This window comes from Phlebotomus papatasi, chromosome 3, assembly GCF_024763615.1.
Source record: "Phlebotomus papatasi isolate M1 chromosome 3, Ppap_2.1, whole genome shotgun sequence".
In the NCBI taxonomy this organism is placed as follows: Eukaryota; Metazoa; Arthropoda; class Insecta; order Diptera; family Psychodidae; genus Phlebotomus; species Phlebotomus papatasi.
This window is the reverse complement of record NC_077224.1, coordinates 15556190-15581102: the sequence shown is the minus strand read 5'-3', so window position 1 is coordinate 15581102 and position 24913 is coordinate 15556190. Positions and strand designations below refer to the sequence as shown.

The 24913-nt window shown below is 34.1% G+C and overlaps 4 protein-coding genes across 5 annotated transcripts in view; 1 reads left to right on the top strand and 3 right to left on the bottom strand.

Annotated features, from left to right (window-relative positions):
- Window positions 1-10462, top strand: part of LOC129807854 (homeotic protein caudal) — a 44915-nt gene extending 34453 nt beyond the window's left edge. For both annotated transcript variants that reach the window (XM_055857423.1, XM_055857422.1), the window contains one exon: window positions 9212-10462. In XM_055857423.1, the coding sequence (XP_055713398.1) occupies window positions 9212-9684 (473 nt within the window). In that variant the 3' untranslated portion in view covers window positions 9685-10462. The remainder of the gene's footprint in view (window positions 1-9211) is intronic.
- LOC129807859 (uncharacterized) overlaps window positions 1-21841 on the bottom strand; it is a 72534-nt gene extending 50693 nt beyond the window's left edge. Inside the window, exons 1-2 of the mRNA XM_055857429.1 lie at window positions 21798-21841; window positions 3890-4106 (exon numbers count right to left, since the gene is read on the bottom strand). Coding sequence (XP_055713404.1) covers window positions 3890-3953 — 64 coding nt within the window. The 5' untranslated portion in view covers window positions 3954-4106; window positions 21798-21841. The remainder of the gene's footprint in view (window positions 1-3889; window positions 4107-21797) is intronic.
- LOC129807858 (2-oxo-4-hydroxy-4-carboxy-5-ureidoimidazoline decarboxylase-like) lies at window positions 16455-17396 on the bottom strand. The gene is made up of 2 exons (XM_055857428.1): window positions 17003-17396; window positions 16455-16936 (listed from the first exon to the last, which is right to left on the bottom strand). Exons 1-2 carry the CDS (start codon window positions 17181-17183, stop codon window positions 16602-16604), a joined length of 516 nt encoding a protein of 171 aa, XP_055713403.1. The 5' UTR covers window positions 17184-17396; the 3' UTR covers window positions 16455-16601.
- LOC129807845 (protein SDA1 homolog) lies at window positions 21795-24046 on the bottom strand. The gene is made up of 2 exons (XM_055857410.1): window positions 23763-24046; window positions 21795-23705 (listed from the first exon to the last, which is right to left on the bottom strand). The coding sequence occupies exons 1-2, from the start codon at window positions 23949-23951 to the stop codon at window positions 21846-21848; spliced, it is 2049 nt and encodes a 682-aa protein (XP_055713385.1). The 5' UTR covers window positions 23952-24046; the 3' UTR covers window positions 21795-21845.
- Window positions 24047-24913: the final 867 nt, after the last annotated feature.

Below are 24913 nucleotides of genomic sequence, written 5' to 3'. Positions count from 1 at the left end.
GTCATCTTGATCAAATAATAGAGAATGGAGGAATTCTTAATTCTACACAAAGAAAAAAATCTGTAGAGTTGAATTAACTCAACGAATATCGATATACTTAATACTCGATGCAAAATTTATTAATTTCGAATGAAGTATACACTCAAGTGTTTTCGCTTTAAGAATATACTTCAGTCAAGATGATTTCAAAGTTCATGTGGAACATCAAATGGACACATGCGTCACAGTGTCTCATGAAGACATAGCGCATTAATGCCTCTACACTTGGGAGCCATTTTCGTCAAAAATCGCATTTTTGTCAGAATTTTGACGTTTCTACCTACAGCAGTGCAGACAATTTCCTTCAAAAAATCCATTTTTGACGAAAATTGCTCCCAACGTCTAGAGCATTGTATGCATTATATACGCATTGTATTCGAGTATCTTATAAGTTTGCAACATGGAGACCTCGAAACTGAGAAAAAATAAAAAAAGAAAAAAAATAATAAATAAATAATAAATAATTAATAAAACTAATGTTCGTCAGACTAACTAGCGTTAGTCTGAGAGATTTTAAATCTCAATAATCCTATTACTCTGCATGTAAAATCTCAGCTTCAAATTTGCCTAGGGTAAATGTCCTATTTCAAAACTATTTCCAGACACTTTAACTTTGAGAGAAGATTCAACACATTGAGTTCATATTTTTTCTGAAGAGAATTACATAAATTTGCTCGTTGACTCTTCTAGCATGTTACGGTTTAGTGAAAATTCTTTAGATATAATTTGAAAACTTCTTGAATACAACAAAAATATGCTAGCGTAAAATGCTTCTATTGGAAACATATTAACGCAAATGGAGACAAGGGAAAGTTTCTAATTGGAGACAAACAATGTTAAGTGAAACCGCGACGAAAGGCTTCCAAAACCTTGTTGAGTTGCTCTTGAGTGCAGGATTTGTTCTTATTCCTGGTCTTTTCTCCTTTTCCATTTAAAACAATAGGAAAGTCTCTCCAAAAAAATCATATTTTCAGGGTTTCCTATTGAAGCATTTGCAGACACTTCAGGAAAACCCTTTTTGTTCAAGAAATAGATAATTATTTCATTTGAAAATTTCACGTACCGTTAACAATAAAGATTAGCACTTAATTTAACTAAAATTAGCCAGAAATATGACATAAATGTTAAACAAAACGAATAAACAACAGTCATCTCATTGTGTTTTTCATTGGAAAACATGGTCGATCGATGAAAAAATCGATGGTGAAAAGGTACACTTTTCATTTTTCTGAGAAATTAACAAATTAAAATTTGTGAATATGAATGGATTTTCGCTTTATTTGGAGCTAAATTAACTAAATAATGAAACTGTGGTATAGAAAATATATAAATAGAATAACTCAGTACTGTATTTATCGTGAAAACAATGACATTTCCATTTAAAGTAGCGAAAAATTTCCATTTGGAGCTTAATTTACCCTACTGCGAGTTGTTAGTTTCTTATTCTGAGCGGTCGACATGTGAAAATGTTTTTTTATAGATATTAAGTTGCTTGTAAGAACCAACTCAGAGATCTCATCATTCAAGACCTTTACCAATTGTACCACTGAGATCCCCAAGTCAAAGAGGCTATTTACACCGCCACATTAGATTGGGTTGAAACTGTTCCAAAATCGGATTTCGAATAATTAAGTCTTAATCTAAGGTCGCAATCTAAACGATTTCATTGAGGTCATTTAGGCTGTCGTATTAGATTTTGACTGAATCGTCTCAAAAACCGATTTTGGCACAATTCAATCCCAATCCAATGCGGCGATGTAAATGGCCTCAAAGATTTAAAAGGCTCTAGGGAGCGTATTTCTCAACCGAATGGTATTGTATTTCGGTTCGTTGGAAAGGTTTTGAAATTCTTGACAAGCCTAAACCTATTCCAATCGGTTATGAACCGGTAATAAGCCGATTCATAAGCGAAAAATAATTTTTGTCCGAAAACCAATTCTATTTCTCCTCCTAAAAGTATTTTATGGGACCTTTCGAGTAATTTATGGATCGGTTGAAATCCGTTCAGAACTTTTAAACGGTAAATGATGCGAAAGCACTTTTAAGGTATAGCATCTTATGTCACACTGAGAAAAAAAGAGGGTGCGATTAACATTTTTTCCTCATAAATTTAACACTTTTTAGGTGTAAAAATATATCAACATTTTTTAATGTTAATTTTACATCTTTTTAAGGGTAAAATTAACATGAAAGAAGGGTAACTTTAACCCCTAATACACATAAAGTGTAATATTTACACCGTTTTCGGATCAAAACTGCAGGGTAAAATTAACATTTCAGGAATGTTATTTTAACTTTTGCGGATTTCTCTCACTGCACGCTTTGCCACCCCTTTTTTTAAAAACATAATTAAACGAAAAACATTTGCAAATAAATTACAAATGGGTTCAAAATTTGGAATGCTGAAACAAGTATTTTAAACTGGCTTTATTTTGAAGTGCTCAAACGAATTGAAAAGAAATAAAATGGTTTTTCTTCAGAAATGTAAAGTGAGATCATATATTATGCTACCATCTGAAAAATTACTCAGAATGAGCTAGCCCCTTGTAATTTCCAAGGAACGATATTTCTGGGTAAGCAATGGGATTGTAATAGAGCGCTAGCCTTAATCCGGTTCGGGTTTACATATTTTTTGGGTCACCAGAAAGTTTCCGGCCCGCTAAGTTCCTCTTTAAGAATCTTGTTCTGCATCATTATCACTATTTGTTTTTTTTACTCAATTAACTCAGCCTTAAATGGGCAAATCTAGCTGAACAACTTCGAACCTGTATTTGTAATTTACGACAGAGTCTTTACGCCAATATCCCCATCAAATAATTCTCCCCAAGACTTTCTTGAACAAAAAAAAGTGCAGGATAAGAAAATAGAGAACGCGTCTCAACCTCAAAAGCCAGTTCCAATTGAATGCTATATAACACGGTGAAGTGCACAATAAATGTTGAATTTTATTGTTGTGCCATTGAAAAGTGATTTTTTAATCAATAAAAAAAACTTTGCTTTTATGCTTTTCCCTATCAAAGTCACACCTCCATCAAATGCCGCGCGCCAAGTGTTGAAAAATCATAGATTTGTCTTTTCGCTCTTTGGCTATAGAGAACGAGACTCTCTTTGGCGGATTTGATGAAAAAGGATTATCTGGCTGAAAGTCAATAGTGTTATTGGGTGAAGCAAAAACCATTGATTATCAATTAAATTGTCCATTTGGAGGGAATACAATTCATACGAACATCATAGATCCCGCCACAATTGTGCGCAATTTAGATAAAAAGAAAAAGCCATTTGCAGACGATTTCTTCATCTGCCCATTTTTAGAAAGAGCACCAGGCACAATCAAGAAAACCTTTAGTTTGCCCTGAAAGTTACACACCCATCCTGATTTTTCCCAGATCGACGCAATCCAGTGCGTCATTCTGGGAGAGTTAATAAGAAAAAAAAAACAGGGAGCGCCTACCCAGAATTTGGCCCCTTTTCCCTCTGGCTAATTCATTATTTTCCCTCTAAAAACCTAATCCCCACCCACTCGAATAGATTTCCCGTTTTTTTTTAGTATGAACTTGGAGGAAAATGACACGATATTATTTTGTCTCTCAATCAACACAATTTTTCACCCATATCCATACAGTCACCTCCTCTTATACACGATTAATCAAACGACAAAACTTTATCACCCCATACGCTATCCAAACTGATATTTAACCCGTAACTGCTTATCAAGTATGGATTAATGATGGCGGTTCACGTTTGAAGTTGAGAAAATGCTTCAACAATTTTTTTTTCACTCATTCGCCTTTTTCCCGTGTGTGATAATAAAAAAATCCTAGGACAAAAAAAGTACTTTCAGATTTCATACCTGTGTGCATGTTGATGGATTTTCTTGAGCCCACATTGGAATCGCCTTGTTTTTCAATCAGCATTGCGAAAAAAAAAGTCACACATTTTTCAATTAATCAACATCATTCCGGATTGCTCAATCCGGATTGGATTTCTCTTCATCTCTGCTAGCTTTGTTTTTTTTTTCTGAGTGCAATTCATTGGGCGCATAAGAAAGTGGGATGGTGAAAACTCATCTGCAAAAGATGATGGAAGAAAACTAATGATCATGGCAGAGAGAAATTCACCCAGGAAACCCTGCAAAATTGCATCAGTACACAGAAAAAAAATTTAAAAAACGTTTGTAAATTCCTACTTGGGAACTTACGAAATGCTCGTAACGTATAACCTATTAAAAAGTTCGTAAAAGTTTGTACATTTTCACAAACTTTGTAACATGATCTGATCACTTCACGAACATTTTTTATACTTGGGCAGAATCACATTGACAATAAAATTCTCGTCGTAGCCTCACTGTATTTCTTTAATTTACGCATTTTCATTGCAATTCTTACGCAAATTTTCCATTACCGTATTACCTTATGTCATACTCGGTGGCACTAGATGAAAATAATATAAGAAAATTGAAGAAATAAAACGAACATGCGATAAATTGTGAGCAAAAAAGCTGTATACGAATAATTTCTCTCAGTTTTTTTTTTGCTTACTTATCGCATTTTCGTTCTATTTCTTCAATTTTCTGATATTATTTTAACCTAGTGCCACCGAGTATGACATAAGGTAATACGGTAATGGAAAATTTACGTAAGAATTGCAATGAAAATGCATAAATTAACGAAATACGGTGAGAAATTTACTGTCAACGTGATTCTGCCCTTAAAAAAAATGTTCGTACATTTTTGTTTGTTTGACGAAACTTTACGAACAAATGAAAAAAATTTACGAACATTTTTTTGTGTTTACAAACATTTACAAACAAGTGTGTCAAAAAAACAAAAAAATGCTTGTTCAATGATCATGTTACTAACAATGTTTGTGAAAAGATGTACAAACTTTTACGAACTTTTTAATAGATTATACTATTTATGAGCCTTTCGTAAGTTCCCAGTAGGAATTCATAAACATTTACGAACAATTTTACAACATTTTTTTTGTGTAATTGAACAATCAGCATGGACACGGTCATTTCATTTCAAAGTCTTCTAAGGGCAATAATTAACCTCGTTTATAGATTTTCACTCCAAATATTTTCTAATTCAAGAAGCATTTTGTTACAATTAAATTTGACGAATTTTGTGCCAACAAACAAACTTTAGTACTTCCTTAGAAAAGCCCAAAAGCAAGGGCGTAGTGAGAAAGGGGCAGGGAGGGATAATTGTTTCCTCTAACATATTATTCAGTAAATTAATAAATAGTAGATATCATAAAACTAAAAATAATTCAAAAATTTAAGAAAAGCACCCATATACTGTCTTTAAAAGCTTTTTTGCTGAATCATATGAGCTTTTCAAAAGCCCCCAAATTTTTCAATTTTAATTAAAATAAATTTATGGTAATTTTTTTTTCGTAAAAAACTGCATAAAATCTCACATTAAAAATTTCAAAATTGATTTTTGGGAGAACTTGGGAAGCTTTTCATCAACGTTTTCTTAAAATGTTTTAGGAAATATCTCAAGTTTTACGTATCTACCCCAAAATAATAAAAATCGGTACAGTATCATTCTTTTGGTAAATTTTTGACAATAAAAAACTTTACAGAAAAAGTTTAATATTCTAAAGAGTATTTCTCATTCAATTCTTGAGCAATTTCCCGGCATTTTCTTACAAAAAAAGGTTTCTTGTTTAAAAAGCTTTAAGCCTACGAAATCAGCGATGTTAATTAAGAGTAGGTGGAAGTGGGGCACTTTCGAATTGGGTTAGCTTTGAATTTGGGTTTCTTTCTCCTATTTTAAAATGGACATGAGGTTAAAATGTTGTAAAGTCCAGTCTCATAAAAAAATAAATTTAAGAAAAGTTATTTTAAATTTTAAAGGTACCAAAATTGAAAACCTACCCCACTTCCCATGATTAAATAAAGAATTAAAACACATAAATGAATATTATTCTTATTTGGAATTTTCACCAAGGATATCCCATCATTCAAAAACGTTTTAGAGAATTTTATGTGTTAATGTTCTAGTCAAGTTTGTAATTTTCCTTTAAAACAAAATTTCGGATGAAAATTTAAGATGCTTTTGATCGTTTTTCATCACTGAGAAAAAAACGGAGGTGCGATTAACTTTTTTTTCTCATAACTTTAACACATTTTAGGTGTAAAAATATATCAACATTTTTAATGTTAATTTTACACCTTTTTAAGTGTAAAATTAACATGAAAAAGGGTAACTTTAACCCATAATACACCTAAAAAGGGTAATATTTACACCGATTTCTGATCAATAATGCTCAGGGTAAAATTAACATTTCCGGAATGTTATTTTAACTTTTTCGGATTTCTCTCAAGGATTAAAATAAAAAAAGTTAATATTCGCTATTTAAATAACTAATGAAAACTCGGATTAAAATATCAATTTTTCAAGTTAAGTCTAAAGCTCTTTGATTCTAAGATGATTTATTTTTGGATATTATTCACAAGATAAAACCATGATTTAACCCAAAGTAAAACTATTCAGATTCATGAGAACGTTTTTTCTTGTCTAATTTCGTAAAAATCGGTTTAGAAATGAAACAAAGCATAGAATTTCCTCAAAAAATAGTTACTAAATGATTACCTAAAAATTTAAAGTCCAAGAAAAAAGATTTTATTGATTTTTCAATAAGTTTAAATTCATTAAGATGCGACTAAAACCGTCTTTTGTTGTGCGATTTTTCGAAAAAACTCTGGTTCTTTGCATTCAAAAAACATTTCTTTGTAGGATAATCCTTCAAAAATATTCGCCTCAAATAGCTATATTTCAAAAACTGGCTCTCTTTGCATCGCGAAACCCGAGAAACTCAAAAATTGCATCGCGAAACCCGAGAAACCCAAAAATTGCATCGCGAAACCCGATAAACCAGAAACCCGTCAGAAAAAAATGGGAATGAGTTACCCCTTGCCTGAGCTACTCTTCTTTTTACATCCTTCATTGTCAGCACTTTCATTTTAAAACCTTTAATTAAATTTGATAATTTCAAGGAGTAAGATAAAATAATATTCAACTGATTCCAAATACTCTCCTCAAAAAAATTGATAGAACGTCTATATCCAACCAGTAGTGTTCTGTGTACGATTCTAAATCTTTCACAAAGAGAAATTTCAATTCAAGGAATAATTTCCTGAAAACAATTCTATTGCAGATAGGAGTAGACTTATCTTATTTTACTTAATTTATAAAGAAAAATGATTAAAAAAAAATCTTGAGAAATTTAGAAAGAGAAATTCCCAACGACAGATTTGAGAATTAATACTTGATTTTATCCGTTTTATCCCCCGGAAGGGTTAATATTTGTTACAATAGAAGCACCTGCAGACATATTATATTCAAGATCAAATTAGTGATCGCAATTGAATCCAGTTGGAAGTTGGAAGTGCCCGTTGGATTGAACAAAAGGATTCTTAGTTGTAGTCGTTGTAGTGTACCATAAATGAGGGTGATTTTGCATTCGTTTTTCGTAAGGTATTTTTTCAAATTCTAGCACTTAAGGATGATCTTTAGACCATATCCTTAAGTGCCCTTATGATCACTGGACCATCCTGAAGTCCTAGAACTAAAGGAAAGCTTGCAAAAAGCAGAGATGCAAAGGCACCCCCGGAGTGCAAAATTCCATGTATCTACGGTATTGCAGTATTTATTACTCCTTGACCACCTTGATAATTCCCTTTTTCTTCTTGAAAACTATTTTACAGTCTTATTTTAAATGAGCTTATTTTAAAACACTTGTCTTTTCTCTCGTTTCAGAGCTAACTGTATACTTTTCTCAATTTATATTTTTCAGACTACTTTTTTAAAAAATTTTAATCAAACACTTTACTATTACATTACAAAAATATTAAGTTATTTTAGAAAATTAGGATTGACTTTAAAAATTTTGTAAGATCAATTAATTGTTCAGTTCAAAACTTAAGTGGAACAGAAAAGCTGGAAACCTTCCGCCTTTCTGTTCCACTTAAGTTTTGAACTGAACAATTAATTAGTTGAGATTCTTTACAATCTCATTTTAGAAATCTTCAGATAATTTCCTATAATAACTTATCTTATCGAATCTTACGTTAAGATTGTAATTTTGTAACAAAATGTGTATAAGATGTAGTTCTCAGACGATCTGCACAAAATTTACTTTATTTGAAAGACTATTCAATTTATTATACGTCTAAATCAGTTTTAATGGATTAAGAAAATTGTTTTAGTGCTTAAATGCACATCTGAGGGGGCTTGATCTCTGATCTTCGAAATTTTTAGAAGGGTTTTTAGTGCTGCAGGACAAGATATCCTACTTAAATGTCTTTAAAAAGTTAAAGACATTTATAGTTAAAAAGACACTAGAGAGCGCATTTATCAAGCAAATGGGGTCATAATTGGGGTCGTTGGAAAGGTCTTGGAATTTCCGACAAAACTAAACCGGTTCCAATCGGTTTTGAATCGGTAATGAACCGGTTCATAACCGATAATTTTTATACGAAATTCAGTTAAATTACTCCTGAGGTGTATCTTGGGAAATATTTTGAGTGATTTATAAATCTGTTCAAATCGGTTGTCAACCGGTAATGAACCGGTTATTTACCGAAAAGTAATTTTTATTCGAATATAATTTTTATTACTCTTTAAGCTATTTTGTGGAATCTATTGAGTGATTTATGAATCGATTCAAATCGGTTGAATACCGGTAAACGGTAAATAATGAGCATTTCGTAAAGACTGGGACGCTTTGCCACCTCTTTTTTAATAAAACCTTGAAAAAGAAGTTCTGATTTCAGGATTTTCTTCGGGTTTTCTTAGTTCACTCTGAGACGCACTAATGAAAATTGAAAATTTTTTAAGATCTTGGTCATCTTGGTTGTTTCATTCTTCTCAAAAAAAAAAAAAAAAACAAATTTAAAAAAACAGCTAGGTTTTTGCCTTCTAATTGACACTCTACCCTTAATGACATGAAAATTCCTTTATGCAATGCAATTTAAGATAAAAATAATTAGCAAATTCAATAAGATTTAATCACTTTTTTTTTATATGACTGAACCATTTTTTAAGTATTAGATTAAATAATGCATAAAAAATAATCAATTTTAAGCTTTTTCCTGACAAGAAAATTCTGCAAAATAATTCAAAAAAGAGATAATAAAATATTTTTTCTCTTGTACTTACAGGCAAGACCCGGACAAAGGACAAATACCGCGTGGTGTACACAGACTTCCAGCGACTGGAGCTGGAAAAAGAATATCACACATCCAAATACATCACAATCCGCCGGAAGACGGAACTGGCACAGACACTGTCGCTGTCTGAGCGACAGGTTAAGATATGGTTTCAGAATCGTCGCGCCAAGGAACGCAAGCAGACCAAGAAGCACGAAACAAATCCGTCTGGTGGTCAAAATCACTCGAGTGCACTCGGTGGTATGATGGAGACAAAGCCCAAGATAGAACCATTGCACCTCCAACATCCAGCACTGCATCAAATGAGTGCAATGAGCATGAGCATGGGTCCCATGAGTCTCCATCCACACACCCTCCATCACAGTCACTTCGGGATGACCCCACCGCCCCCCTCGACACCCGGACACAACTTGCATGGGCCCCAAGTTAGTCAGCCGGCCGTGTCGGCGGGCGCTCTCATCTGATTCCACCCAGAAATTGGGACAGGAGAGGTCTGAAGCGCAAGAATTGAAAGAAGGAAAAATATGAGATTCTTTAGTGATACACTAACTAGCTATTCAATTTTCAATTGATGACCCTAACGATTAATTAGTATCCTTTCATTAGGACGAATTTTCGGATGCATTATTTATCTGCCGGATTACATTAAATGCAGTGGAATTTTGTAAAAAAAACTTATATTTTTAAGTTTTCAATCATATTCAAAAAGACATCGTGTAATGTCTTCTGTTGTATTAAAAAAAATCTTCTCGCCTTCAGTCCTGATCAATACATGATAATAATCTGTTAAATAGGTTACTTAAGATTTTTAGGTTATGTATAACCTAACCCCGAAAAAATAAATTACTTTGTAACTCGAAATTTCGAGATTCAAAGCTTCAATTTTCTTGATAAATTAAAAAAATTGCAATTTCTTTTCATAGTGTTAACAAGATTTCCAGAAAAGTATCAAATGACAATGTTTCGCAATGTTTTTGAGGTTAGAATTTGATTCACTTGAAATTCAAAGAACTTTTATAATCATGCCCTAAATTAAGGCCATATAATTGGTGAATTGATTTTGCCAAATTTATAATATTTTTTTTAAGTTAGACATAGCATAACCTGAAATTTTTAAAAGAAACTCATGGGCCAAGTAAGAGAATGAGTTCCTTAAGGAGACATTGCACCTCTTTACCATTAAAAAATGAGTTAAAGGTTATAATTAACAGAAATAAACTTCTTTAAGACAAAATTAAGACACATTTTATCCTTTTATGATCATTTTTTGCAAGAACTTTTAGCGCTACTCCTATTTTTCGATACTTATGGAAGCTCTGGCAAAAGGTTCGTGTTTTCCTACCCTGAAGGGATAAAAGATCACTAACGCATGCAGAAGGAGGTTATCTCGCTGATTGTCTATATTCTATGACATCAATTTTAACATCAATAATTCTACAAACTTCCTTAACCTCAAACCTGAAGCCACAACCACACAACAATAATATTGAACGCTGAATTTTTAAATAAGTTTGAAAAAATGTTATCACAATTCAATTTTATAAATAGTTAATGGATTACATTGCTATTTGATGAAGGGGTTATTCTGGAAAGTGAGGTTATATTGTGTCTAACCTCTAAAGCTAAACAAAGTGTCACAATTGAGTGTATGAAATATGAGGTTATGTTACACCTAACCTCACGAATTCTCACAATTTTATTCTAGAGGTTCTAAATAAATACTAATTTTCTGGAAAAAATCGCTGTTTATAAAAAAAATATAGAACAAAAATGCACTTTTTTAACCCCAAAAGCCTTCAATAAATTATTTAAAGCTTAATAACAAATGAATCATTTTCACTATTCCAGTTTTGAGTCATACTACTGGAATATATTCCCTAATTCAGTCTTACTTTGTTGTATTTTCATAAATTGCAAAACATAAATTTGCAAATTTTAATTTTCTCTCTGCAAATTCAAATTCTAACCAAAAAAGCTTAATCAAGAGTCCTTTATCTGCGAGTTTAGAATTTAATTCACAGAATAAAGGGACAGATAATCCTAACCGGCTTATGTAGGTGAGATTCTTAACGTGAGCTAACTCGGAGTGCATGCAAATTCGATTTGGAGCTGAAGTTGGGGGACGCCATTCAGTTATCTTGAATCAAATTCGTGAAATTATACAAATTTTGTATTTAAACCAAAATATCAAGGATTTGGATGAACTGACAGAAAAGTGTTATATGGGTGAAATGTAGACCAGAATGTTCTCTATAATTTTGCCGTAGAACTTGAACTCATCGATTACTCAGAAGCCAAGATAAGCGAGGTTTTTTGTTTCTTAACTCGTTTTTTCATCCAGAGTTCCCCAAGTAGTCATTTGTTGAACTTCAACTATATCAAAGAATTGTTGTCTTTTGTGGGACTTTCCATTTAAAACCATATTTTAAGTGCCTTGGTGGAGTAGAGGCAGTCAAATTGGCATCTGAGTGATTTCAAAGCGTTATTATGGGAAAAATCAATTTTTTCACACTTAAACGGCAAAATCGGAGTGATAGCGTAGTCTGAGTGGAAAATGATGTATGGACGAAATGTAGAGACAAATGTGCTCTACAATTATGTTGAAGTAATCATCAAAATCGGTTCAGCGACAGTCAAGATAATTGAGGTTATGTGATATTGAAATTGGTTTTTCGACTGTGGCGCCCCTGGTGTTGGTCCCACGAAGTTCAAATATTCTAGAAAGTTGTAGCATTTGGTGAGATCTTTCGTTTAAGCCCTCATTCATCAAAATCGGTCACATAGAACCGGAGATATGATTTTTTGAATTTCGTGAAGTTTGACCCCTCATATCTCCGGTTCTATTGAAACCACAGCGCGCATACGCACCATTTTGGAAACGTCCTAGACTGGACTACAACATACTAAAATTTCATTAACTTGCACAATGCCGTTTTTGAGAAAAGTGACTTTGAATTTCGATGAATTTTGACGCTATCACAGCGCCACCTATGGTGACTTTTTGAACTTCCATCTGAAAGTGCTCATCGAGCCGAAACCAAAAAGGTAAAATTTAGGTCGCTATGTTAATTAGAACCGGAGATAGAGGCCGGTCAATGTTCGAACTTTGATCCCTTATAGCTCGGGTCAGGGGTTATGGATCGACTTAAGGTTTTTTTTGTTTGATAGGTATAATCAACGGCTACAACATACTAAATTTTCAGCCCGATGCACAATGGAATTTTTGAGTTATTTAACTTTTAAGATTTAAAAATTTTCTTTTTAAAAAAAGCGCCCCTAGCGGTGGTTTTATGAACTTGCGATGTTAGAAGGGGAAGTGGCATTTCATGAGAACTTTCCAAAAAGCCCTCACTTTTTAAATTCTGACAATTAGAACCGGAGTTATGGCCATTTTAAGAAATTTTTTTTGGACCCTTATAGCTCGGGTCAGGGGGGTCGGGGGACCTTAAGTTTGGTATTGATGGAAAGCTCTAAGGCCCAGCTATAACATACTAAAATTTGAGTCCGCTGAATGCCATAGGGGCGGAGCTATTGAGAAAACAAAAAAAGGGGGGTCTTCAAAATGGCGGAAGGAGGGGTGGGGGGTGGGGAGTCTATGCACCAAGTTGCAATTTTCACCCGATATATAACCTTTGCCGAAAACCGCAAGTCGATATCTTTTTTAGTTTAGGAGCTATTAAGCTCCAAAGAGCGGCCGGCCGGCCGGCCGGCCGGGAACGTAACTTAGCCACATATATATTCGGAATCAGGAAGTGGCGAAACACATTTTGACCAAATTTGAGGTCGATCGGACGACATGAAATTTTGTTAGGATTATAGTAGGTGAGATTGTTAAGAATCTCACCTAATATTATACAGTAGAGTTCCTCAAATTTGAACATTTGGGGGGTATAGATAACATTTCTCACTCCTCAAATCTGAACAATATTTGCAAAAACGTAACGGAATTCATGAAAAATTCACTTTTCTTAAATTAAGGAAAATAACTAATAATAATTTTATCAATTGAATTTGTTGTTAAATAGATGGAATTTGTTGAGGAAATTAATATAATACGACAATATTGAGGTAGCACCAGAGAAAAATAGTTCTAATTCAAACTTTATGCAAAATTCCTTTTACATAACCTCATATTTTACATTTAGAATGCAACTGTCGTTCAAATTTGAGGAACTCGACTATAAATGGAACACAGATGGCTAACATCTATATAGTTTCTGCATCAAAATGTGCTACGACACTTGAAGTTAGGGAAAAATAACCTCACATTTTGAAATTCATTATTCAGCAAATTAAAATTCTAACCATTAAAAAATATCTTAAAAAAAATCCAAATTGTCTCGTTTCTTAGGTTATGAGTTATTTCACTGAAGAAAACAATTATAAACAGCATTTGAAATAGAGCCAAAATGCTTTCAATTTCGAAATTTACTGTTCAGGAAATTAGAATCCTAACCTCTGAATCATAAGAATTAAGAGTTCCAAATGGTCTAATTTCTAAGGTTATGTGTTATTACACTGCAAAAATAGTACACAGAATTTGAAGTAAAGGAAAAATATTCTAACTTCGGAATTTACAATTCAGTTAATTGAAATCCTAACCTCTGAAACACAAGCAAGAATTGCAGATTACCTCATTTTTGAGGTTAGGAATTATTTCACTGCAAAAATATTACACAGAATTTAAAGTAAAAGCAAAATGCCTTCAATTTCTAAATATTACTGTTCACGAAATTTCAATCCTAACCTCTGAAACATAAGAATTAAGAGTTCCAAATTGCCTAATTTCTAAGGTTAGGTGTTATTTCACTGCGAAAATAGTACGTAGAATTTGAAGTAAAGAAAAAATATTCTAACTTAGGAATTTACAATTCAGTTAATTGAAATCCTAACCTCTGAAACATAAAAAAGGGGTTCCATCTGGGTTATATGTAGGATTAGGATTTATTTCACTGAAAGGATGACAAACAGAACTTAAACTTGAAGTAATGGCAAAATAACCTCTATTTCGAAATTTATTATTCAGTACGGAAATCCTAAGCTCAATAACGTAAGCAAGGCTTTAAAATTGCCTCATTTCTGAGGTTAGAATTTATTTAATTGAAAAATGGTAAATAGAATTTGAAGAAAAAGCAAAATACCACAAATTTCGAAAGTTAGGGGGAGGAGGGGCTACATTGTTATACGATTTTTGTCTCGTATATTTCTAATGGTAACTGGGTTAGAACATGATGCAATTTAGGTAGACAAAATAATTGTGGATCTAAATAAAATAATTGTAAGGACCAGTTTCATTTAGAAATAAGCGAAAAAGTCGTATAACAATCTAGCCCCACTGCTCAAAGTAGCCCTATCTCCTCATACTATTTAGAAAATACCAATACTAACCACTTATTATTATTAATCGTGTCGAGGCATAAAATTATACTAACCACTAAAACTTAGCAAGAGTTCCAAATTTCCTCATTTCTGAGGTTAGGTGTTATTACACTGCAAAAATTTGAAATAAATTTACATAAAAAATTTGAAGTAAAGGAAAAATGCCTTCAATTTCGGAATATACTATTCAGTACATTGAAATCCTAACCTAAGTGACGTAAGCAAGAAGGTTCCATATTATCTCATTTCTGAGGTTAGGATTTATTGCACTGCAAAAATAGTACACAGAATTTGAAGTAAAGGAAAATACCCTAATTTCAGAATTTACAATTCAGTAAATTGGAATCCTAACCTCTGAAACCTAAAGAAAGGTTCCAAATTGCCTAATTTTTTAGGTTAGGATTTATTTCACTGAAAATATGACAAACAGAATTTCAAGTAAAGACAAAATACCTTTAATTTCGAAATTTACTATCCAGGAAATTCAAATCCTAACTTCTAGAATGTAAGCGACAGACTTAAATTGCCTCATTTCTGAGGTTAAGAACTTATGGAATGTTGATTACAGTAGACTCTCACTCAATCGGGCGAAAAATTTTGTTGACAATTTTTACATTTAATTATGAAGCTAATTTGCTCAAAGTCGCTGTAGTTCTCCCTATTTCATCGTGATTCTTTATAATTGAGCGCTTTTTGTGGAATTTACAAAGGCTTTGACTGATGCCCAAATCTATCGATAAACCGAATGACATTTTGCCCCAAATGTCCAATTGAGAGAGAGTCTACCGTATCAAATTATCATCAAAATGGATAGATCACATTCTCAATATTCAAAATGTGTAAAAGAATTTAAGGTTAAGCAAAAATAACCTCATATTTCGAAGTTTATAATACAACGTATTCAATTCCCAACCATTTCTGAGTTTAGGATTCCATACAATGTAAATTTGTCAGAAAACTGAAATAATGAACATCTGCAACATGAGAAATGTGCCACGGAAATTGAGGTTATGTCAAAATAACCTCACATTTTGAAATATATTTTATCTGTTGATTGAAAGAATGAAGCACAATTTTACAAAATTCCACTGCTAAACATGAAAAAAATCAATCAAATTATTCAATTTTGCACATCAAATCACCAATTTTGAGAGAGTTTCGACCACAAAACACAAACAAATGAAACATTATCCCACAGAAAAAATATATATATGCGAAGAAAAACGAATAATTCTAAACAAAAAGAAAATCTATAATTAAGGAGGTTAATTCTAAGGTCTCTGCCTTAAATGTAAATTTTAGGAGTTACACACCATTCATTGTTTCTATTGTTAACATTATTTTTTTTTTGAGAAAAAAGTCACTTCTTTCTAATGTTATAAAAAAAATGGATTTCTTAGGTAATTATTTAATTAAAATTAATTAAAAAAATATAAGCGGCATTGGAAAGAAGAAAAAAAATCTGTTGAAAATTCTTCACTTCAAATAATCATCTATTTCTATCGATAGATTTATATTTAATTGAAAAAAAAGAAGGATAACAAAAAACAAATTATTAGTTTGTAGTTTATACTCAAGTTAAAATAAAGTATTTTTTTCTGTAGTTTTAAGCATCTCATCCCGTCCCCAAAAAAAGAAATTTCTTTGGATAGAAATTCTTGAAAGAGCTAAAAAAAAAGATTATAATCTTATGTGCAATTTAATTTCACTGTAAATAATCCTTTGGACAATTTCTCATGAAAGAGATTTTGCAAATTTTGAGAGACATTTTTTTTCTGTTCAAAATTGAAGCACAAAAAATATCTTTTCATTTTGGTAAAAAAAAATTAAATAAATAAAAGAAAAATGCAACAGAAAGGTGAAAAAAATGGAAATATATTTTGTATCTGTACGCAAAAACACATTAAAATAGTGTAAACATTCACGTGTAATGAAAAAGGCAAGAAGAGAAGTAATAAAACAATACTTTATCGAACAATCTCTTCCTTGAATTAACTTTTCTTTAGTGCGCTACGATATCACTAATCCGTAGTGCTGTTATTTTTTTCACATGCTCAAATGCCACATGAATCTCCTCAGCAGACGTTCTCGATAGCCTCTCCTGGACAGAATCAATGATATCGTCCGTATTTTTGCATTCCCTCACACAAATCACAAAAGGAAAATCAAATTTCTCCCAATATTCCTCAATGTTCCGCCTCAGGATGGCCTTTTTCTCAGCATTACCAATCCGATTGAGACCAACTGTGGACTGTTCTGAAGCAGATTCCTCCGTAAGCTCTTCCTTGTTAATTTCAGGCACCAAATGCGGATGCAATTTAATAATCCTAAGCTTTTCTACAAAAAAAAATCATCCCAATAAAAATTCTCTGCCCTAAAAATATTCTAAAAAAAAAAACTTACTCAGTGAATCCAATTGATCCAGATGCGTCATAAAAGCCTCCAAGAGGGCAGAAAATGTGTCAAATGGAGCTAAATTTGAGACACTTTCAGCAGCTTCCGGATAACACTCCACCACATTGCTGAACACCTCGACAAAATCCACCTTTTGCAGCTGATTAATCTCCTTCAGTGAGAAACTCATGCTGCCCCACAATCACGAGATTTTATGTGTTACCACGAGAGATATTCCACAGAGAATGGTCTAAAAATCTGACTTGAACTGAGACATCCAGAGAACACTAAAAATCCAACATCATCTTCAAACACTCATACAGAGTTATTTGGAATTTTCTACAATATGGCACGAGATTATAAGCTCATGACCGTCGTAAACACAGAGAATCTCAATCTGCGTCACCCGTGAACAATAGAAAAAAAGATGAATAAGAGCTTTAAATTAACTCTTAAACTTTATTATGCAGTTCCGGAAACCCAAGACCTTTCAAATAACTCAATATTTGTCCAAATCGAATGATAAATAAGGGAAACCTGGGAAGAATTAGTCAGGGGCAGAATTACACAGTGGCGTCTTATAGTTTTCCTTGGAAGGAATATTGAGCAAATTACTATTTATTCAGAGTAAATAACTCATTAGGGTTTTCAAAATCCCGGGATTTTTCAAAATTTGGGATCTCGGGATTAAGATATTTCACTAATTCCGAATTTCGGAATTAGTGAAGTAAATTAGAAAAAAAGGAAAAAAAGTATCGCAGTGTGGCGTGGCAGAAAAGCACGCTGAGACAACTTATTGCATTTTTATATTGAGAGCAACTAAGAAAAACCCGAGAGTCCGTAAATCCTGGGACTACAGAAATTCCAGGACCCTGGAAACCCCGGGATCCCGAAAAGCCCCGGATCTCTAGAAATCCCAGAAACCGAAAATCCCGGGATCCTAAAAAACCTGGCAATAATTACGAATTTCGGAATCTTAGGTTTAAAATATTTCACTAATCCCGAATTTCGGAATTTTCGATTTCCGCTTTAAACTCGCAGGACTGTTGGAGAAAAAAATTATCGCACGCGGTTGATGTATCATTGTGCGGCTATACCTGAGATATTGTTGAATTGAATTTTTTTATTATGAGCGACTAAGAAAATTCACGGAAATTCCGGGATCCCGAAAAATCCGGAATCGCGAAAGTCCCGTGATATCGAAAATCCTGTGATGCCGATAAACTCGGAATTCCGAAAACTCGGGTCAGATTCATTAAAGGAACATAGGAAAAATAAGAAATTTACGAAGCCAGAGTGCGTACGAAACCTGAAAGCCTCCCCTACAGACAAAGAAAAATTTCATTTACTGGAGATTTTTGCATCAATCTCCCCTAAACCGGTTAAAATTCAGGCTAATAAAAAAACATAAGTAATTTAGGACAAGTCGGACAGGGTTAAAAGTTGGACAGGGTCGAAAGTCAGACATATGAAAAACAACTCCAGTTCAAAAATGTACAGATTATGTTAGTTTATTGTATGTGAGATTCTTAATATGTCGACTGATTTAATTCCATATTGCTGTAAAATATCTCATTTACAGCAATATGGAATTAAATCAGTCGAGTTTTATTTTATTTTTTTACATTAAATCGACTAAATCGGACAGATGGCATAATCTAAACAAAATATCCTATAAATGTCCTGTACAATTATGCCGAAGTAGTCATCAAAATCGGTTGAGCAAAAGTCGAGATAATTGAGTTTATGTAATATGAAAATTGGTTTTCGACTGTGGCGCCCCCAGCGTTGGTCCTAAGAAGTTCAAATATTCTAGAACGCTTTAGCAATTTGCGATTGCGACACCTTTAATTTGCGCCCTTACTTATCAAAATCGGTAAAATAGAACCGGAGATATGGCGATTTGAATTTCGTGAATTTTGACGCCTCATATCTCCGGTTCTATTTTAACGACAGTGAACCTACGCCACTTTTTGGAAATTTTATAGCCTAGACTACAGCACTCTAAAATTTGCATAATGCCGTTTTTGAGAAAAATGAGTTTGAATTTTGATGAATTTTGACGCTATCACAACGCCACCTGTGGTGACTTTTTGAACTTCCATCTGAAAGTGCTCAACGAGACGAAACCAAAAACCCAAAATTTAGCTCAAAATGTTAATTAGAACCGGAGATAGAGGCCGGTCAATTTTTCAATGTTGACCCTTTATAGCTCGGGTCAGGGGTTATCAATCGACTTAAGTATTTTTTTGTTTGGTAGGTATAATCTGCGGCTACAACGTACTAATATTTCAGCCTGATGCACAGTGGAGTTTTTGAGTTATTTAACTTAAAAAATTGAAAAAATTTCTTTTTTATAATACTGTCCCTAACGCTGGTTTAACGAACTTCCGATGTCAAAAGGTAAGTGGCATTTCATGAGAGCTTTCCAAAACGCCCGCATTATTTAAATTCTGCCAATTAGAAACAGAGATATGGTCATTTAAAGAAATTTTTTTTGGATCATCCATATATTCGTAATCAGGAACTGGCGTGGCGAAACAGAGTTTGACAAAGTTTGGGCCCGATCGGAGGATATGAAATTTTGGCAACATTATAGTAAAGGTGATTAGGTGATTAGGTGAGATTTTTAATAAACTCACCCAATAGCCACTAATATTAATACAGGGTTCACCGAGGATCATTCTACAAGAATCGTGGCACAAAATATTATGCTACAAAGGATCCCATATAGTGAACCTTTCGACATTCGATTCTATCGAAAAGGTTTCACTAATGTGATCGCTTTAAAAAGATTTACACTTAAGCTTATACTTCGGGAGAAAAAATCATAAAAAAACTGACACTTCCAAGTAAAGATCAGATGCGTTCCAGACGCCATAAACTAGCAAGAATGCAATTAAGTCCGTAATACGAGCATCATCATACCTAATACCGATTTCAGACTGGAGGTTTAGCCCAGTTCCCGAAGGCCTCAAAAATCTAAATAACAAACAATTTTGTTGATTTTTCAAAACCCAATGGATAATTTGCCCGTAATATCTAATCCGAAGCAAAAATTTCCTCAAAAATCTTGCTTGAGACGGAATTAGATAATTTAAGCCATATGGCTAAGCTTCAGGTCTGAAACTCGTATAAGACTTAGTCATATGCCTTAACTGCGCTGATTTCTTACCAATCACTTTTTTTTTGGATAAATTTAAATTGGGATTGGATTATTTAAGATAAATTAGCTATTGGGCTCTCAAAAAGCAATAAAATTGCTTGCAAAATAGGATTTTAAGACCTTCGGTAACTGGGCTAAATATCTAGTCTGAAGACCGCTTTAGAGAAATTCCCTAGGAAATCCCCCTTTGAAGCACAGTGTCATTTTGTTTGTATGACAGAGGAAACACCTAAATGTGAGATTATTTTCTTTGGAGTTGGTTTGGTATGTTTTTTTTTTTTTTTGGAAGAAGTTCTAGATTTTGTAGCCGGATCTTCTTCTCGGAAAGCTTTTGTACACTGAGAGAAATCCGAAAAGGTTAAAATAACATTCCGGAAATGTTTATTTTACCCTGAAGTATTGATCCGAAATCGGTGTAAATATTATGCTTTTCAGGTGTATTAGGGGTTAAAGTTACCCTTTTCCATGTTAATTTTACCCTTAAAAAGGTGTAAAATTAACATTAAAAAATGTTGATATATTTTTACACCTAAAGTGTTAAAATTATGAGGAAAAAAAATTATTCGCACCCTCTTTTTTCTCAGTGCAGCTGAAGAATTCTTGCCCAGAATTCTTCAGCTTTTTTCAGTCCTGGGTTTTATTAAATAGGGTAAAATTGGGTAGTTTGGAATCATGGACAAAGAGCCATTTAAAACACTGTGTCCTAAATTTGATCCTTTCGAGAAGATTTACGCTTAAGCTTATACTTTGGGAGAGAAAACCATAGAGTTTTGTTCAAGAAGTTTGAAATTCGCAGGCATGCAATTAATTTCCTAGACACACTTGCGACTTAAACCGAGAGACAACTTTATCTAATTGTTATCAAAATAATGTTTTGACTAAATTCGTAAATTCCCACCCCGAAAGTCTTCTGGAATATGAAAATCCCTATCCACGATACTTCATACTTCTAGGGGATTTATCAGGGCCAATTGGTCTGTTTTCGAACAGGAAATGCTCATTTTTTTGAGTAAATCCGTAAAAAACGCTCTATGGTTTTTGCGTTCATACACTGAGAGAAATCCGAAAAAGTTAAAATAACATTCTGGAAATGTTTATTTTACCCTGCATTATTAATCCGAAATCGGTGTAAATATTACCCTTTTTAGGTGTATTAGGGGTTAAAGTTACCCTTTTCATGCTAATTTTACCCTTAAAAAGGTGTAAAATTAACATTAAATAATGTTGATATATTTTTACACTTAAAAAGTGTTAAATTTATGAGGAAAAAAATTAATCGCACCCTCTTTTATTCTCAGTGTAAGCTGACCACCTTCCCCTATTGCTAAATTATTCAAATAAACTACTATAAGTTAATCTCCAAAATATTTGCATTAAGTCCATTAAGTAATTTGTTAGTTTGAGAAGCGCTTTGTGACTTAAATAGGAGAAAATGTGAGAAAAACAATCCTCAAAACTCACTTTCAAAATATTTTCTTCTGTATTTTGTAATAACATATTTACCATTTGAGAAAAATGCAGACGAAAAGCATGGCTCAATTTGATAAGATAACGCGCTTAATACTTGATAACCTTTTTTTTGCATCAGCGCGTCTCAATTGAAAATGGGAATTGAAATAAATAAAAAATAGTAAATACCTAAGGGTAATTGATTGTCTTTATTCTCCGGACTCTGCAGGACCTCTCTTACTTCATCTTCTTCTGCTTCGTCAGGTGATTCCTCAGGGCGATCTGTTTATCCCTGAAGCTTTTTTTTACTTTGGATCTCGCTTTGTGACGCATCATTAGGAAGTTCTTGTTCTTCTTCTTCTCCCTGTTCGTCCTTGAGCAATGTTCATTCTTCCTGTTGTCTCTGTATCCGTACTTGACTCTGTCGACCCTTCCGGCTTGGACGGATTCCAGCCTGGACTGCCTATCGCTCCTTTTCTTCTTGTAAATCATCTCGATTGCATCGAGATTGACAAATTCTGATTTCTCCTGGCCTTCTTGGTTTTTCTTTCGGGCACTTGTCACGTGCTTTTTGACATTGTGAACGTCAATTGCCCGGAAATCTTCATCTGTGAGGATTTTATTTAGAAGAAGCTCCTTGGCGGCTTCTTTAGGGTCGATTTTTTCCTGGTGTTCGGGTTCTTGGTCTTCGGGAACTTCTGAATCTGAGTCTTCTGAGTCCTCTTCGATAGTTTCGTCATCTTGATTGACATTTACCCATCCATCTTCATCAGAATCCTCCTCATCTTCCCATTCAGAGTCGCTGTCTTCTTCTTCTTCATTTATCGGTCTCTTGGTGCCTTTGACGAGAACATCAGCTCCCGGAATCGTGTCCATGGCCACAATTTCTCCATATTCCTTCGCTTTCACTTCCAAACTGGCTTCTGTAGGCCTTCCTCGGTCCTTCTTGTGCAAGAGCGCTGGAATCTGCTCCCGGTAGAGCATAATGAGAGATCTTGCAGCCATCATGACCGATTTCTGTTTGTACCCTTTGTACATCACCAGATCACTCAGCATGTCCTCATTCATGGCCAGAGGGCATCTGGCACAAATCTCCCGGATTGCATTCAGCCCAATTGCCATCACATCACTCGAATTTCTCTCTGACACAAAATTATTGACAATTGTCCTGAGAACCGGCTCAAAAACATCTCCCGGAACCAATTCATGAGCTGCCTGGGCAGCAAATTGCAGAATCCGCGTCACCTGCCTCTGATGGGGATTGAGAAATCTCGTAATGTACGGATAGAAACTGAAGAGGAAGAGCTCATGAACTCCAACCAATCGCGAAATTACATCCAAATGCAAAAGTTTCAGCTCAAATCTCTCATTTGAAGCCTGCAGCTGCTTGAACAGATTCTCTGCCATTCCCTGAGGATTGTGAATGAGATGCAGAGCTGAAAAGTTAAACGTCGGAGCTGCTGTTTTCTTCCTCTTGGCCTTGGCATACTGTTTCTTCGCAGCTTCCAGTTGCTTCTTCCTCTTTTTCGTCTTCTTATTAACCCTATTCACCATCAAAGCATTCCGGAGATCCGGTTCTGGTTCACTCTCCTCCCCACTCTCAGCCTCCTTCTCATCCGTCCCAAGGAAAAACCTCAGGGACACCACCAGTACCTTTGTCACCTTGGAGAAACACCCCACAGAACCAATGACATTGACAGTTTTTGCATCATTCCAGATATTCTTCCTGTACAGCTCAATCATGATATCCGCAGACATCTTAGCACATTTCGGATTGGTATCATTGAGCATGGTGTACATAAAGTTCTGCAGAGTCGAATTGACCTTCATATCCTTCCCCTTTGCATTGATATTCTTAATATCCGTTACAATGTGATTCCGGACAAATTCCCTGAAATTCTTGTCCGGACACCTCAGCAGCTGGAAGAACAGCTCAAGAAGCTGCAGTGCAGGAATCAAATTTTTATTCCTCAGCAGAATCAGAGCCTTGCAAAGGGCATTTCTGACCGTAGGATCGAGATTGATGGAGAAAGTCTGCAGCACATCAATCAATTGCTGCGGGAAGTTCTTGCAGACGTCCGGATACAGCTGTGCCACCTGCAAATTCACAGATTTAGCCTCCAGACTCAATCCCCCTTCTCATATTCATCTCACCTGTGCCACAAACATCACAGAATCCTCCAAATTCTTGCTCCCCTGATCCGGAGAGAACTTGAAAATATCCAGGGTACTTTCAAAGTGAGAATACTGCTGAACAAAGTCATCTCTGTATGAGGCAGGATCCTTCTTTATCAAATTTTGCAATTGTGGCAAATTTATCAGCAATTGGGTATTTTTACCCATGATTTTCACAACTTTTCCTCAATCCGTCAAATCCACATGGAAAACCCAAACTTCGTGCCTTCTTAACCTCACTTTTCTCCTCTTTTGCCCACTGAGTCCTCTTGCGGGAATGTTTATAACTACCCGGCTGACCATGTGTTAACAGTTCGTCAGTTAAATCAGCATTTGTCGTAACTTCTTTTTGATAACTTTTCAGGAGACGAAATTTTCAGTTCAATATTTTCTTAAAAATAAGCCCCGAATGCGATACTTTTGAGCAGAGGTGTGCAAGAACCGTTGAAAACGAATAAACGTCAAATAAAACATGTTCGTCAATGGTCAAAACGCTACCAGAACGTATTTTGACGTTTATTCGGTTTTTAACGATTATTGCACACCTCTGCTTTTAAATCAAAATAATAAAAGTGGCACTAATAAACTGTAAGTTAACTCGAGAAAATATTTATAAAATTATTTAAAAGCTGCAATACTCAGAAATATGTTAGAAGAAACACAATAATATTTTATCGTAACTTCCAATGTATGGAGATTCTGGAAGTTACGACAATTTACTAAAATGCATCATATCAATTTGAATTATTCTAGTGATAATAAGTGCCATTATTTGACTATATTAATCAATAATACTGTTATCGCTGTCCCAAAAAGCTTTTACAGTAGACTCTCGCAAATTCGGCTCTTTTAAGATCGGGCTACTTTTAAATTCGGGCAGCGGTTACATTTGAAAAAAGTTTGTTGTCATTTTTCAAGTTTGATTATGATTATCAAATGAATCAAATATGCTCAAATTTAGCATGGTTTGTCTTAGTTTTGATGTGATTTTGCATTATTGAGGGATTTTCATGCAATTTACGATATATATCAGTGTGTAAACTCAATATCTATATGCACATGTCGCCCGAATTTCTGTCTAATTCGGCTGACATTTCGGTCCTATATGCCCGAATTTGAGAGAGTCTACT